Genomic DNA, 14,541 nt, shown 5'->3' with positions numbered 1-14,541 from the left:
TTCTATAATTTCTTCATGATGAAAGTTTCAACATCAAGTATAAATAAAATAATGAGTATTCCATTAGCATTTCTTTTGATATTCAGTTTCAATGTGAATCAAGTACAGTAATGAATGATTAATCACATGATGCCATATTAATGGCAATTGTAATTTTTCATGCCCTTTTCTTTGTTTCTTTTTTTTTTTTTTTAATTTAATAATCTGTGTTTACATATCTCTCTTAATTTTTTGAGTATATATGGAGTCTGTAAGGACTATCCTCAGTGGGGGGCAGTTTGTAATTAATTAATAAGGTACTATCACAGATGCAGAAGTTGATTGCAACAGTGTATGCAATATGATACTAGTATATACTAGACACAGGGTGTCTACCGGTAATGAAAGTAACTAATTTAAGCAGTTGATAACAAATGAAATGTAACGAATTTAAAAGACTCGAATTATCATGGTATCGAAATTACGCGTATTGTTCTGCTTCACTTATTTTTAATCTTGGCTTGAGTTGCAGTTGTCAATAGTCAGCAGTTACGTATATGAGTATAATACAGTATAGAAGACTGAGAGAGAAGTTGGCTGCGTGTCCATTGAAGTGAAGGTCAGAGAACTTAAGGAACAAGTCTTGTGATAGATTGTAAGGTGACTGAAATGTGATTGTTTTTCGTCGTACATAGAATAATTAAGTTGTGGTAGCTAAAAAGTAACCAATGTTTGTTTCACATTTTCGGTAGATACCCTAGTACAAGAAAGTTCCATTACAAGAAAGATTTTCGAACTCTGTGTTAGCTTTAGACACGTTTTTTGAGATTAGAATGATGCAGTTATAACTTCATGCATTCATTTTCATAACAATATATTTGAGTCCAATATTCTCTTCTGGAATGAAACTACTGTAGCTGCTGTTTCCATAGCAGACAATAATAATAATAATAATAATAATAATAATAATAATAATAATAATAATAATAATAGTAATAATAATAATAATAATAATATATGGAGACTAAGAGAAAGGCAGAAAATAGAAAAAGGTTGAAGAATACTGAGTTTGCAATGCCATTTGGCAGAACACTATGTATATATGATGATGATGATGATGATGATGATGATGATGATAATGATAATAATAATAATAAATAATCACTAAACACGAATAAGTGGTTTTCGTGATTCTGTCTGCCCACCTCCCCACACTCATAGCACGAAAGTTATTCACTGATTTTGTCCATATTTATGAGTAGGCCTTGAATACTGTATTTTAACTAAAAAAAAAAAAAGCACCTACAGTATATTTTAAAATACTAAAATAGGCTCCAGAACACTCTTTTAGGCGTTTTATAGGCACATCAGAAGAGGACGGCAATGTTAGAATTAAGATATGGAAGACTAAACTTATGTACAGTACCTAAATATAATTATGAAAATTTTATTTCATTATACGAACCTTAGAAAGTGACAGCAGTGTTAGAATTAAAATATAGACAGCTAAAATTATATACTTAAATTTAATTATATAAATTTGATGTGAGATATTTAGATATTTTAAGTATCTTAGAAGAGGACAGAAATCTTTGAATTGAAAGGAAAGGCAGGGGATTGTAGAATCCATATAACTGCGTAGAACCTAGCTGCTCAAGACATTAGTAATATCCTGAATGGAATGCATATACGCCAATATTCAAACTTCATTATTTTGCAATACTAATATGTTATGGGTTGCATCAACCCGCTGTCGCTAAGGAGCAATGATATGTTGTGGGTTGCATTGGCATGCTTTCACTAAGAAGCAAGAGGTGTGTAGTGTTTTACAGTAATGGCAATGAACTTTCTTCCGTAATAGATGCCCACTTAGCCGTTCAATGTTAATAAAGAAAACTAAAACTGTATCTCTCGATTTAATTAAAATATTCATATATCTGAAAATGAGCTATATATAAATATCACAAAATTGATGAAAATATTAAAAAGTATTGATATTATATTGCATTAAGGGTATACGTACGTGAACGACCACAAATATTATCAGAAAATGCAGGCTCTAAATTTCTAAAATTTTGTAAGGAAATGAGCTCGCAATTGGACAAAAATTACAAGGTACCACAACAAGACTTATTAGAACTGAAATATATGATAAAAGTATAAAAATGGTTAGTAATAATACTTTTTAGAATTCACTTTTTACTTTAAATTAAATTTTCCAAAATTTGAAGACTTTCACACATATTATTTCATAACTCCACAACCATTAGAGATAGAATACTGAAATTTTGTACACTGATTTAACATGCATTTATGCAAAAGGTAGACTACAATAATACCCATTTCTTTGAAAAGAGAAAAATTAGATCACAAAACATGATGTAAATTTTAATATATTTTATATGGGACAAATAAAAAATTAATTGTATTAAAATAAATAACTCTACATGACTGAGAGTAGTCCACTTTTCAGAAATAAGTGTTTATTACATGCAGGAAAAATATTAAAGATGTCAGACAGACCATAACAATGTTATGGTTACCAAATGATGTAACTGGAGATTTTTTTTTTTTTTCATACTTTGATAAAACTGGTTTGAAAAATATTATTAGTAACCTTTTTTTATACTTTTATCAGGTATTTAAATTCTAATAAGTCTTGTTGTGGTACCTTGTAATTTTTGTCCTATTGTGAGTTCATTTTCTTAAAAAATTTTAGAATTTAGAGCTTGCATTTTTTTATAATATTAGTGGTCGTTCACGTACATATACCCTTAAAGAACATAGTAAGGAACTACAGTACAATTCGCACTCCCAGTGAAATAGTGTCATAGCTTGAAAATTGTGATTTGTAAAGATATGCTATATCCAGTAAGATACTGTTGTAAAAATATTGTAATAAATGGGTACCAAAATCTTTATTGGAAATAATGCACGAAAGTAATATGCGATTTCCGACTTATTTTACTGAGTGTGTGATATGTAACTATTACATTATAGAGATTCTTATGAAATATAAAAATTAACCAGAACATTATGCATACAAGTGTGAACAAATTTTTGGCGTTATTTTCATTATACACATGGTGAATTGTCAAGATCCTTGTTCTCATATTGCTAGCAGGAATGGTTTAGAATATGAAATTTCATAGTTTACTTGTCGCTAGTAATGATACTTTAGGACGAACTGAACAAAGTGCACAAGTTGAAACTGGGTTCTAGATTAAGCTGAAATCAGTTCACAAGAGCCAATGAATTAGTCTCAAATGGAAACCAACGTTTATAATTTCGTTGGACGATCAACAACTTTATGAAGTGATTAACCACGGACACACTTTTGCCTCTTCGTTGTTTTATCGAGCACACATTTCTCTCCACTGTGACATTTCACATTTCCACAGTATGCAGAGTTACCTGTTGAAAGAGACAGTTATTGTAATGTGAGTCAAATTGTGAACAGAATCATGAATTTTTTACTCAGATTTTATAACTAAATGTAACAATATTTACTTATTTTGTATACAATGTGATGACACTTTCAGTGTCTACTCAGCATCACTATAGCAATTATATACAGTAGGTGACGGAATTTTTTTAATTACAGTGGTTATCCAGATTTGTATGTTAATTTATGGAGATAATGAAGGAAAAACCAAAGTACTCAGCTCCTTGGTCAGTCATGAATCTCACAGTGATTGCTAATTATTGAACCTTAACCCCTTTATTACAGAAGCTTAACAAAATTACTGAACTGCAGTTGTGAAAGGAAAAAGGGCTTCATCAAGCCCATGTCTAGACTTTTTCCTTATCTCAATAGATGGAATTCAATAAATAATGTAATATAAAAATAAATAATATATGAATTTTCATACATGTATTTATATGTTTTTTAATTGCTGTGTCTGTGACCAAATCTGTACTAGCTTCTCAAATAACCACATAGTGCTTTTCTCAATACATACTTCAACACTCCACTTATTGTAAACTTCAATTTATTTGTCATATATTTAATATCATCATGATCTTCTGCCAGGTCGCCGTAAGTGGCGCAGTTGGTATAGTGCTGGCCTTCTGTGCCCGAGGTTGCAGGTTCGATGCTGGCGCAGGTCGATAGCATTTAAGTGTGCTTAAATGCTACAAAGTCATGTCACTAGATTTAGTGGAATGTAAAAGAACTCCTACAGGACAAAATTCCGGCACACCAGCGATGCTGATATAACCTCAGCAAATGCGAGCATCATTAAATAAACCATAACTTGTTTCCTTCTGCCAGTATTATTTGATCGTCAAATATTCTTTCTTAAAAACAATAACAAAATTAAAATTCTCTTTTCATGAAGCTTACGTTAATGCATTTTTTTGAACTCATTAGACAAAATAATATAAAAGGCTATTCATAAATATGTCATATTGAAATAAATAGAAACAGTTACTGTACACGAAAAACGCTATATCGACATCGTCACATTCTACACACATGACATAAAACTACTGACTGTGAAATTGATATAATATGCGAGAACAAATTTTTATTAGTCATAAAGCAATAATTAATATAAGATAAAAACAATGCCACGAATATCAGATTGAAGCAATCATAAGTTTTACTAAAGTGTCATTTACTTGTGATGAAGATGGCTGAATTTAATATCATAATTTTTTTTTAATCTCTGAGAAGAAGGTTTAATTCTAACCTCCCCAGTCGGTAGTCCACTGACTGGAGCTATACTTACGTGGATTATCACGCTCACCAGTTCCTGTAGACACAGGGCTAGTGTCTGCACATGATGTAGAACCACAAGAGTTGGGACAACACTTCTTGCTAAAGGAACAATCATAATCTGACTTACATCGGTTCATGCAGTTGGTAACAGTCCTCGCCAATGGACAGTGTCCACTTTTACCTGAAAATGTACCAAAGTAAATTAAGATTCTAAATTACGACAATGAAACAAAAGGGGGAACTTATAAAGGACAAAATATGTAAATTGTATATGTGTTATAGTGTCTTTGTTCAATGGTGTTGAAACTTCAAGCCTATTGGTGACTTTTCTCACTCATGATTATGCCATCCAATAATAATAATAATCAGAATTATGAACAAGAGATGCCTAAAAGAGAATGTAACCCACTACCGGGACTTGACCTACAATTGGGGTGGGAAATCTCTTGCTAAGAATTAGTCCATGAAGCACATCCCCCTCAGCCAGGGGGCAGGACTGTGCCATGCTCGTTGACTGCTGCAATGCAGTCATCAGGACGCAAGTCCGAATTCTAGCCGTAACTTACATTAACCCATAAAATTTTGGATTAGTTTTATTTATACATATTTGAATACTCGTAAATACACATACTTACTTCCCTGAGATAAAACACTAGTTACAAACGTCAACATCAGCAACAGTGCTACAACGAGTGTTGCCCTCTTCATATCTGTGTACAAGAAAAAATGTCATTTTGATTATCACAAAATTTACATAAATGTCTCCACATAGCTCATGTGCCCCAGGGCATAACTATACTCTCTAGCACTTTCTCTATTGGCCTATGAAATATCATTTTATGAAATATTTCAGAAATATTGTAACATGTTATAAAAATCTCAGAATGGAGTTTCTTAGCTGTATGAAATTTGTCTCTTAACAAGCGAGCAATGGAATTTGCTGAACTAGGAGTTCTTATGCATGGACTTCCATAACACTAGGAGATAGTCGGCATCTATGTATTTTTTACATGTGAATAATAACAATATTTTATTGCTAGAACAAAGATACATGTTGTTTTTTTTTATATAATAATCACTAATCACTCTAGCACCCCCAGAAAGAGTAACTTACATACTCGTGCTCAGAGGGCATTCCACATAACTTTAAGACATTTTATAAAATACACCTCACAATCTACATTGACATCAAAAACTTTTTCCTTACATTTTTATTGTACTTTATTTTTTGACTATACCATGCAGGCTTTACTTAGTGGTAAGTTTTAGTTGCCATGGTAATATTTTATTCTGCATAGTTACAATCAGGACATAGTTAAAAATTCAAGGAAAAAGTTTTTGATGTCAACACAGTCTAGTATATACAGTCACGAAGCTTTAGTTGTTGAGGGTACTAGGATCAATAGACTGTGCCGGTACTATTTTGCATTGCCTGTGATGAGGCGATAATAGCGATCCTAGTGGTTAGCAATATCTATGGATCCATATTCCCTACGTATTGAGCTTCGTGCCTGTATATACTAGGCTGTGATGTCACTTTAGTTAAAAATAGACTGATGAAGTCTTGGAGATTGGAATGTCATTCAGGCCACCTGTAGGACTTGGACAATCATCGCACAAAATGGGCCACTATAAGCTAAAGTCAAGTCAAGCATTCCAATTGGTTATTGATGATGGAATATCACTCGAACTATTTTCTGGTGTGCAATTCCATTGAATTCACTTATTCCTTTATTGTTGTTAAAGACATCTGGATGTGCCAATTTGGAATATTAATAATTAAGATGAAGTTTAGATTCCCCTTAAGATTTTAAGGCCCATTCTATCTTAATGTTGGCGCCATTATGCATTACCCTGGAGAATTGGTGACGAACTCTTAAAAGACATTTGCTTTTAAGTTTGTGTTGATCATTATTCTTTTTAACATTAATCTAAGACCATACGATGGATCCCAAAAGAAGCTTCATGGAAGTTCAGAAGAAAACATGGTGTCAATTGGGAAAGACAGAAAACGAAAGGGACTATTTTATGTAAAATAATAATATGTCTCTAATTTGAATAAACCTTGCATAGTTTTGTTTGCAATATACTTGAATAATCTTTAATTCTAAATTAACTGAAATCAAGTAACGAAGCAGGCTTCCTATGTATCCCTGATAAAACTGACAATAAATAAGACAAAATTAGTAAAATGTAAAACTAGCTACAACAAGTGTAATGGGTGACATTAGCTAAACAACTAAAGTGATCAAATAAGTGAAAATAAAATGAAATCAGTCTACTTCGTTATGTACAATGATGGAGTCAAAATAAAATCCTGATGAATGAGAGTATGGGAGCTGCTATGGTGGTTTAGTGACTAGAGCGCTGGACTTATAGTCCTGTAGACTCAGATTCAATCTTTGGTGTACCCTGATTTATAACTTGTGTTGGGCAAGCCCATGGTCCAGGTAATACAGGAGTTTTCTCTGGGAGCTTCGGTTCCCCTGTGGCATTCTAAGGCGCACCCTGGGCGATGACTCTGTTGGTAAATTGGTGTACATAACTGGCTTCATATGAGTGAATAACGTATGGTAAGCCGAGTACCCGCCATTAGTAAAAAAAAAGTATGGTCCTCATGCTGTACCGATATCAATAATGTGATGGTAATTAAGAATTTTGAGTGATGGCAGGGGAAATGGGAGTGCTGTAAGAAAATCTGCCAAAACAATATTTTTCCACCGTAAATTTCACTTGAACTCACTGGGATTTGAAACCATTTTCGAACATTTCGCAGTAAACTCCGTACAGAACCAGCGAGTCAATTTATCTGATTGTCTTTATCTAAAGTAGGTAACCATGTATATGCCAGTGAAAAGAAACATTTGTGTTCATCTTGGTTGAACTTATACTCCCTAAAGCCGTAGCCAGCCACCCTATTGACTGAGCTAACTCGATACACCAGTATTCTGCAGCTGAAATTGTCGCTAACAAGCAAACATTCTGATGGGGCCAGATAAAAAATTAATTTTTTTTCCTTTCACCATGTTAATAATATCAAAAGAAATGCTTATACAAATTTTGGTCACTCGACCGCAATTACGAGGGCCGTAAAAAATAAAATAAGTTCGCCAGGGGCCGTTAACAGGAAGAAAACACAATTTCATTGGAAAAATTTATTGAAACAGGCACAGCAATTGTTGAACTATTTTTCACACCGAAATTGAGACATTTGTCATATCATGGAATCGACAGAAGTGTGCAGACGGCTGTCAAACGTTGGTTCCGATCCCAAGCGGCTGACTTCTACGATACAAGGATACAAAAATTGATCACATGGTATGACGTGTCTCAATTCCAGTGGGGGATATGTTGACATACAGCGCAAGGTAAATGGGATTATATACTCTGTTTTACCCTACTGTTTGTTATAGAGTAAGCAACGACCCTTCCATCTACCAATCGGAAACCAATGTACCACTCGCCTACGTCAGAGCAATGATGGACAGCAAGAAATTAGTCGCGCATCACGTTTCTCTTCTGTTCTTTACGTTTTTCTTATGTTTAATAGTTATGGTGTAGATATGTGCATCGTAGGCTAGGTATAGTTAATGCTGGAGAATTTCTTAATTCATTATATATTGCAATTAAAATTTCATATACAGTACATATATGTATATCTAGGATTTTATATATTGGTGGTCTTGAAGAATTTCACGTAGAGAATCTACATTCCCTGATGATCGTGTAAAAGAAGAAAGCGGTAAGTACAGTAGTTAATGTGAATGTGAACGCAATAGATCAATGACATTTACAGCATATGTTCTTGAGAATCGTAAATTTAGACACGAAACTTTTCATGGTCCTAGTTTATACATAAACTGCAACTTCTGGTATTAAAATTTGAGAAGTCTTTGACATACCAAAGTGGGAATATTAAAAGACATAATGGAGATTAAAAGGTTAGAATGATAAACAGGTACAGTGCGTAGTTATAATAATGAAATAATTTATTATTTGATAATGAGACCGGCGGGAAAAAGACCTTTGGGGAGGCCGAAACGTAGATGGGAGAATAATATCAAAGTGGATTTGAAGGAGGTGGGATATGATTGTAGAGACTGGATTAATCTTGCTCAGGATAGGGACCGATGGCGGCTTATGTGAGGGCGGCAATGAACATCCGGGCTCCTTAAACGCCATAAGTAAGTAAGTAATACTGTACAAATACTTCACACGAGTTAACTTATCTGTCTGATTGTAAATAAAGTCAGACAGCCTCTCTTTCTGTACTGCGAAGTAGTTTACGACAAGTTCACTGTGATTCTGTGGTGCAAACAGCTGTTCAGTGATGAAACACGTTGCAATTACTGTTCGGGACGACCCTCGAAATTGGGGAAGGTAGGAATAGGAGTGGGAAGCCATTCATGTTTTTTTTTTTAAATAGTTAGTCACCGGTCGGTGCGGTACTTCAGTGCTATTTATTCAGTACATAAGAGAATACAATTTTACATTAGAGAATTTAGCTGGCTACATGGGATCATTGAATTGAACCCGAGGCCAAGAAAGAGAACGAAGAAGAAGAAGAGTGGGAAGCCACCGGCGTAGCTCAGGTGGTAGGTGCATTTGTCTGCTGATCCGGAGCTGCGCTTGGGCTTGAGTTTGATTCCCGATTGGGCTGATTATGTGGTTGGGTACTTTCCGAAGTTGTCCCCAACTGTAAGGTGAATGCCAGGTAATCACATGACGAATCTTCGGTCTCATCTCGCATAATACCGTCTCACTAATGTTGTTATCAATTCCAGCGAACTATATAATCTGATAGTTGATATAACGCCATTAAGTAACAGAGTAAAAGAAATACGGATAGTCCGACATGCTAAAAAATTTGTTTTCGACACAAGGGATGCTGAATACTCAGATTTCCATCGGGTTCTTGAAATGCGTTTTGTTTGATCTAATATTGCAATACCTACATAGTAATATAAAATGCTTTTCTAAACATCGCAACACACTCGGGGATTCACAGTCTTCTATAACTAGGTGATAGTGATTCCAAATCTCTTCAACCTCATCTGCTCATTCAACGTGACTACGGAGAGCTCAGACCTTGAAAGTTTTCCTCTTACGTAATTATTATCACCTTGCAGGCAATGCTTCTTGTCAGATGTCGATCATATTTTGTTTATACCTGAATAATCTTTATTACACTCAGTGAATAACATGTTTATAATCTACCGTATTTACTCGTAATTCATAATTTTTAGTATGGTTTAGGTCAATAATTTTGTTTTAAATAGAAATATGTTTAAATTTTAAAAAAAATCATCTCATTTTGTGGGATATCAATTTCCGTCTTACTAATTTCATGAAATATATTAAATCTATAATTTTTGCATACGTCGCTAGAGAAAGAGAAATCACAAGTTTGTAAAATTCCAAATGTACATGGGAGTATAAAGGTACAGTACATCAGTTATTCATAGATTTAAAAAAGACATATGACTCGGTTAAGAGAGAAGTTCTATATAATATTCTTATTGAATTTGGTATTCCCAAGAAACTAGTTCGATTAATGAAAATGTGTCTTAGTTAAACGTACAGCAGAGTCCGTGTAGACCAGTTTCTGTCTAATGCTTTTCCAATTCACTGCGGGCTAAAGCAAGGAGATGCACTGTCACCTTTACTTTTTAACTTTGCCATTAGGAAAGTCCAGGATAACAGAAAGGGTTTGGAATTGAACGGGTTACATCAGCTTCTTGTCTATGCGGATGATATGGATATGTTAGGAGAAAATTCGCAAACTATTAGGAAAAACACGGGAATTTTACTTGAAGCAAGAAAATACTTAGGTTTGGTAGTAAATTCCGAGAGACAGGATATAAGCTATGATTGTCTCTCGTGACCAGAACATAGTACGAAATGGAAATATAAAACTTAGAAATTTATCCTTTGAAAAGGTGGAAAAGTTCAAATATTTTTGACCAACAGTAGCAAATATAAACGACACTCGGGAGGAAATTAAACGCAGAATAAATAATATTGGAAATGAGTGTTATTATTTGGTTTAGAAGCTTTTGTCATCCAGTCTGCTCTCAAAAAAGCTGAAAGTTAGAATTTATAAAACAGTCGTATTACCGGTTGTTCTGTATGGTTGGGTGAAATTTGGATTCTCACTTTGAGAGAGCAACAGAGGTGTTCGAGAATAAGGTGCTCAGGAAAATATTTGGGGCTAAGAGGGATGAAATTACAGGAGAATGAAGAAAGTTATACAACGTAGAACTGCACGCTTGTATTCTTCACCTGACATAATTAGGAATATTAAATCCAGACGTTTGAGAAGGGCAGGCCATGTAGCACGTATGGTTGAATCCAGAAAGGCATATAGAGTGTTAGTTTTGGAGGCCGGAGGAAAAAAGACCTTTGGGGAGGCCGAGACGTAGATGGGACGATAATATAAAAATGGATTTGAGGGAGTTGGGGTATGATGGTAGAGACTGGATTAATCTTGCTCAGGATAGGGACCGGAGGGCGGCAATGAACCTCCGGATTCCTTAAAAATCTTTTGTAAGTGCATAACTATGTTACCAACTTTCATAATATATCGCACATAATTTAGCTTTTGAATAACGGTGGACAGAATGCTAAAGACGGCAGCGAACTCCGCTCTTACCTCTAAGCGAAATGGATACTACATGAATTCACTACTCTCTTATTTAGAATATGCGAAAAGGATATTTTAATTCCAGACTTCATCGGAATAATTAAAAAAAAAAAGTAGATCCAAAAAATAAACACTACTATAAACGATATAATACGGACTTTTTATTCCATAAGAAGCTAATATAATTTTGTTGTAATTAGGTTTGTTGGTTGATTATATAATTTTTAATGCATTTATTACTTCATTGTCTATGTATTATAAATATTTCCGTGAATTATGATTTCGTAGCAATATACTCAAAGATTTTATAAATCTCATTATAATTTTCAATGTTATGGTCACTATATAAAACTCAAATAACGGGTACCGTACAAATTGATCTACTTTATCCAAATGAGTTACTTCTTATCCTTCATTGTCTGCTTATAAAAATAGAGAAAACTTTCTACAGAAGTATAAGTCTTGTATTTTGACTGTCTTTTAATTTATCAATTTGTTTTGTAAAACAACTATCACCTGTGGCCTTCCTTATTACAGCGCCACTAATCATTTGTCTGTTCAATGCTTTCATATCAAGTTCACAATTGTATAAGTTACCAACTCGCTTTTCTCCTGATTTTAATTATTCTTTAATAAAACGGAACTTAGCGTTGTTAACAACAAGCATTATATTACATCTCTCACTATAGAATTAGTTTCCCTCCATTTTTAATAGTCCAATGAAATACGTTAGAGTAGGTATGCGCTCTAGTTACATTCTGTAACAGTTCAGACATAAGATCTCCTTAAATGTTCTAATTTTAAGGAGATGTTAAATTGCAGCAAATAGTGAAACACTCAAAAGTCTTGTTCCAGGCTTATGTACATATAATTTTTAAAAAGTCGAATAATTGGATAGTTTAAATATGTGAGAAATCCGTATCACTGCGCCGCCACAGTGTGAACTGCTCTCTTATTCAAGAAGAGGTTCTTTTACCCGCTTCGTATCAACTTTTTCTCTGTGAAGGAAGTCATGCCATCATGTTTAATATTTTTAGCGTCCTTTGAAATCCAACATTTTGGGCCAAGTTTAAAACCCCAAACCTCGGCTCTAGTAGCAAGCATGGCAACTGCTACACTACCGAGGAGAATTTAGCACATTTTCCTGTTCACAAAATTCTGCTAATCTACGCTTACATCAAGTAATGAAACGAAGTCGTCGTCTCCTTCCAACTTTATTATATATCTTTATCACTCATGGAAGCAGATATATTTGAAATTCGACCTACATTAGGCTTAATAGAAAAAATGAAAATATTTGGTGGAAAGGAAATTACACTGACACCATTAGAATTCGGCCGTGATTTCCGCATATACAGTATCTCCCAAAACTCGCGCATGCGGACTACATTGTGTGAATCCTGGATGAAAATTGAGCCGAAAATGTAGGAGACAAAATTTCGTCAGAAGAATTTTTAATAATGAGGCAACATTGCTTATCAGCTACAGTGATGAATACGGTAAACTTTACATTACAGTAAACTACTATGTTGTGCAGTGTTGCCCAATTGTACAATAAAAATTTTTCGGACAAAATTTTGTCACTAATATTTCCGTCTCCATTTTCATCCAGGATTTACACAATATAGGCCGAGTATGCACATTTCGGAATACCCGGTATACATAACTTATTTGGAAGAGTTTCATTATAGTCCATGGTGAGAATGCAATTTATTTTAAAAATAATATTATTCAATTGTGCTTTGATATGGAAGCGAAACAGACGCGTGCACACTACACGAGTAACAAAATGGAGTTAATTCAGGTTGGCATTACTCACATAGACTACAGATAGATTAATATCAACATTTACGGGATATTATTATGTGCTTATATTCAGTATACGTAATATTATTGTCAGCGGCTCAGAAACAGTTCTTCGCTTGACTCCTTAATAGTACATTATGATTAATGAATTATTATTATTATTATTATTATTATTAATTCGAGAAAAATTCGTTCCGACATCGGGAATCGAACCCGGGACCTCTCAGCTCTGCGCGCTGAGCGCTCTTTCCAACTGAGCTATGCCGGGACACGATCCACGCTGCCGGTCGAACTCCTCTCAGTTGGAAAGAGCGCTCAGCGCGCAGAGCTGAGAGGTCCCGGCTTCGATTCCTGGTGCCGGAACGAATTTTTCTCGAATTAATGGTGATAATACACATTGACTACTTCATAGTAGTCGTGATAATATTCAATGAGGGTGGCGAGACCTCATATAATGAATGTGTGATGTATTATTATTATTATTATTATTATTATTATTATTATTAGTCTATTATTATTATTATTATTATTATTACTATTATTATTGTCGTTGTTGTTGGAGGATTGACTTCATTCATAGCTTAGGATTTAATTTCGTTCATTAGACACATTTAGATTTTACAGAAAATTTTACTTATGTATTTACTCTAATTCCTGTATAGACATTACACGCAAGGAAATCCCCCCTCACTACTTCTCTTATTGAGATTGAACTGTTCGTACCGGTACCGGTACATTTTTTTCTTTGGACTTTTGAAAGCAGTACCGTAATGATTGCAGAAAGATTTCCTATTTGCTCTCTGGATGCGTTAAACACTCTGATAGAATATGCAAACATGAGCACAGACACACTTCAAGTATTATAAAATTCATGTATCTATGATAAATACGTAGGCAGTTGTATATGCAACGCGTAAGGAAGATAGGGGTCGTTTTCACCTAAAGGCTGCTGCCTACCAATTACCCATTTATATTAGCTTACATTAAAGCTCTTGGTAGAGTTAAGATAGGAAATATAGCAATACTGTACCCATGTCACTAGATGTCTGCTCCGGATGAGTGTGCAGTGCTGCAGTACTCTCTGACGGCTACTAAGTTTGCTTCTGTAGGTGCGCGATATTATGTTTTATAGTGCGCGACCTTCACACCATTACGTCTCAAGTCCTCGCGGCTAAATCAAGATGAGGGCGAAATTGCAGGGTAAGGACAAGGATGTTTGTATTATGAGCGCAATTGATTGTTCTTCCTACCATAAATGGCATTGCAGTACAATCTTCTTATTTTGTGACTTAATTTCCATACTGATTCTTCAGGGTGATTCTGGGTTCGATAAATTCCTAGATATTGTAGATGGAAGTAAAGAAGCACAATGAAAATTCAAATTTCTAGC

The 14,541-nt window shown here is 34.4% G+C and overlaps 1 protein-coding gene across 1 annotated transcript; it reads right to left on the bottom strand.

Annotated features, from left to right (window-relative positions):
- Positions 1-165: 165 nt before the first annotated feature.
- Positions 166-14,327, bottom strand: LOC138712243 (waprin-Thr1). Its single transcript, XM_069843810.1, has 4 exons — positions 14,182-14,327; positions 5,338-5,412; positions 4,713-4,883; positions 166-3,393 (listed from the first exon to the last, which is right to left on the bottom strand). The coding sequence occupies exons 1-4, from the start codon at positions 14,183-14,185 to the stop codon at positions 3,299-3,301; spliced, it is 345 nt and encodes a 114-aa protein (XP_069699911.1). The 5' UTR covers positions 14,186-14,327; the 3' UTR covers positions 166-3,298.
- Positions 14,328-14,541: the final 214 nt, after the last annotated feature.

The sequence above is a fragment of the Periplaneta americana genome, chromosome 13, assembly GCF_040183065.1.
Source record: "Periplaneta americana isolate PAMFEO1 chromosome 13, P.americana_PAMFEO1_priV1, whole genome shotgun sequence".
Taxonomy (NCBI): domain Eukaryota; kingdom Metazoa; phylum Arthropoda; class Insecta; order Blattodea; family Blattidae; genus Periplaneta; species Periplaneta americana.
This window is presented reverse-complemented; position numbering and strand designations above follow the sequence as displayed.

Excerpts from the sequence above, each read along its gene's own strand:
- LOC138712243 (XM_069843810.1), bottom strand. Across the intron at positions 4,884-5,337 it reads TAGTGTTTTATCTCAGGGAA|GTAAAAGTGGACACTGTCCA; the intron begins GTAAGTATGTGT and ends GTACATTTTCAG. Across the intron at positions 3,394-4,712 it reads TGGTGAGCGTGATAATCCAC|GTAACTCTGCATACTGTGGA; the intron begins GTAAGTATAGCT and ends CTCTTTCAACAG.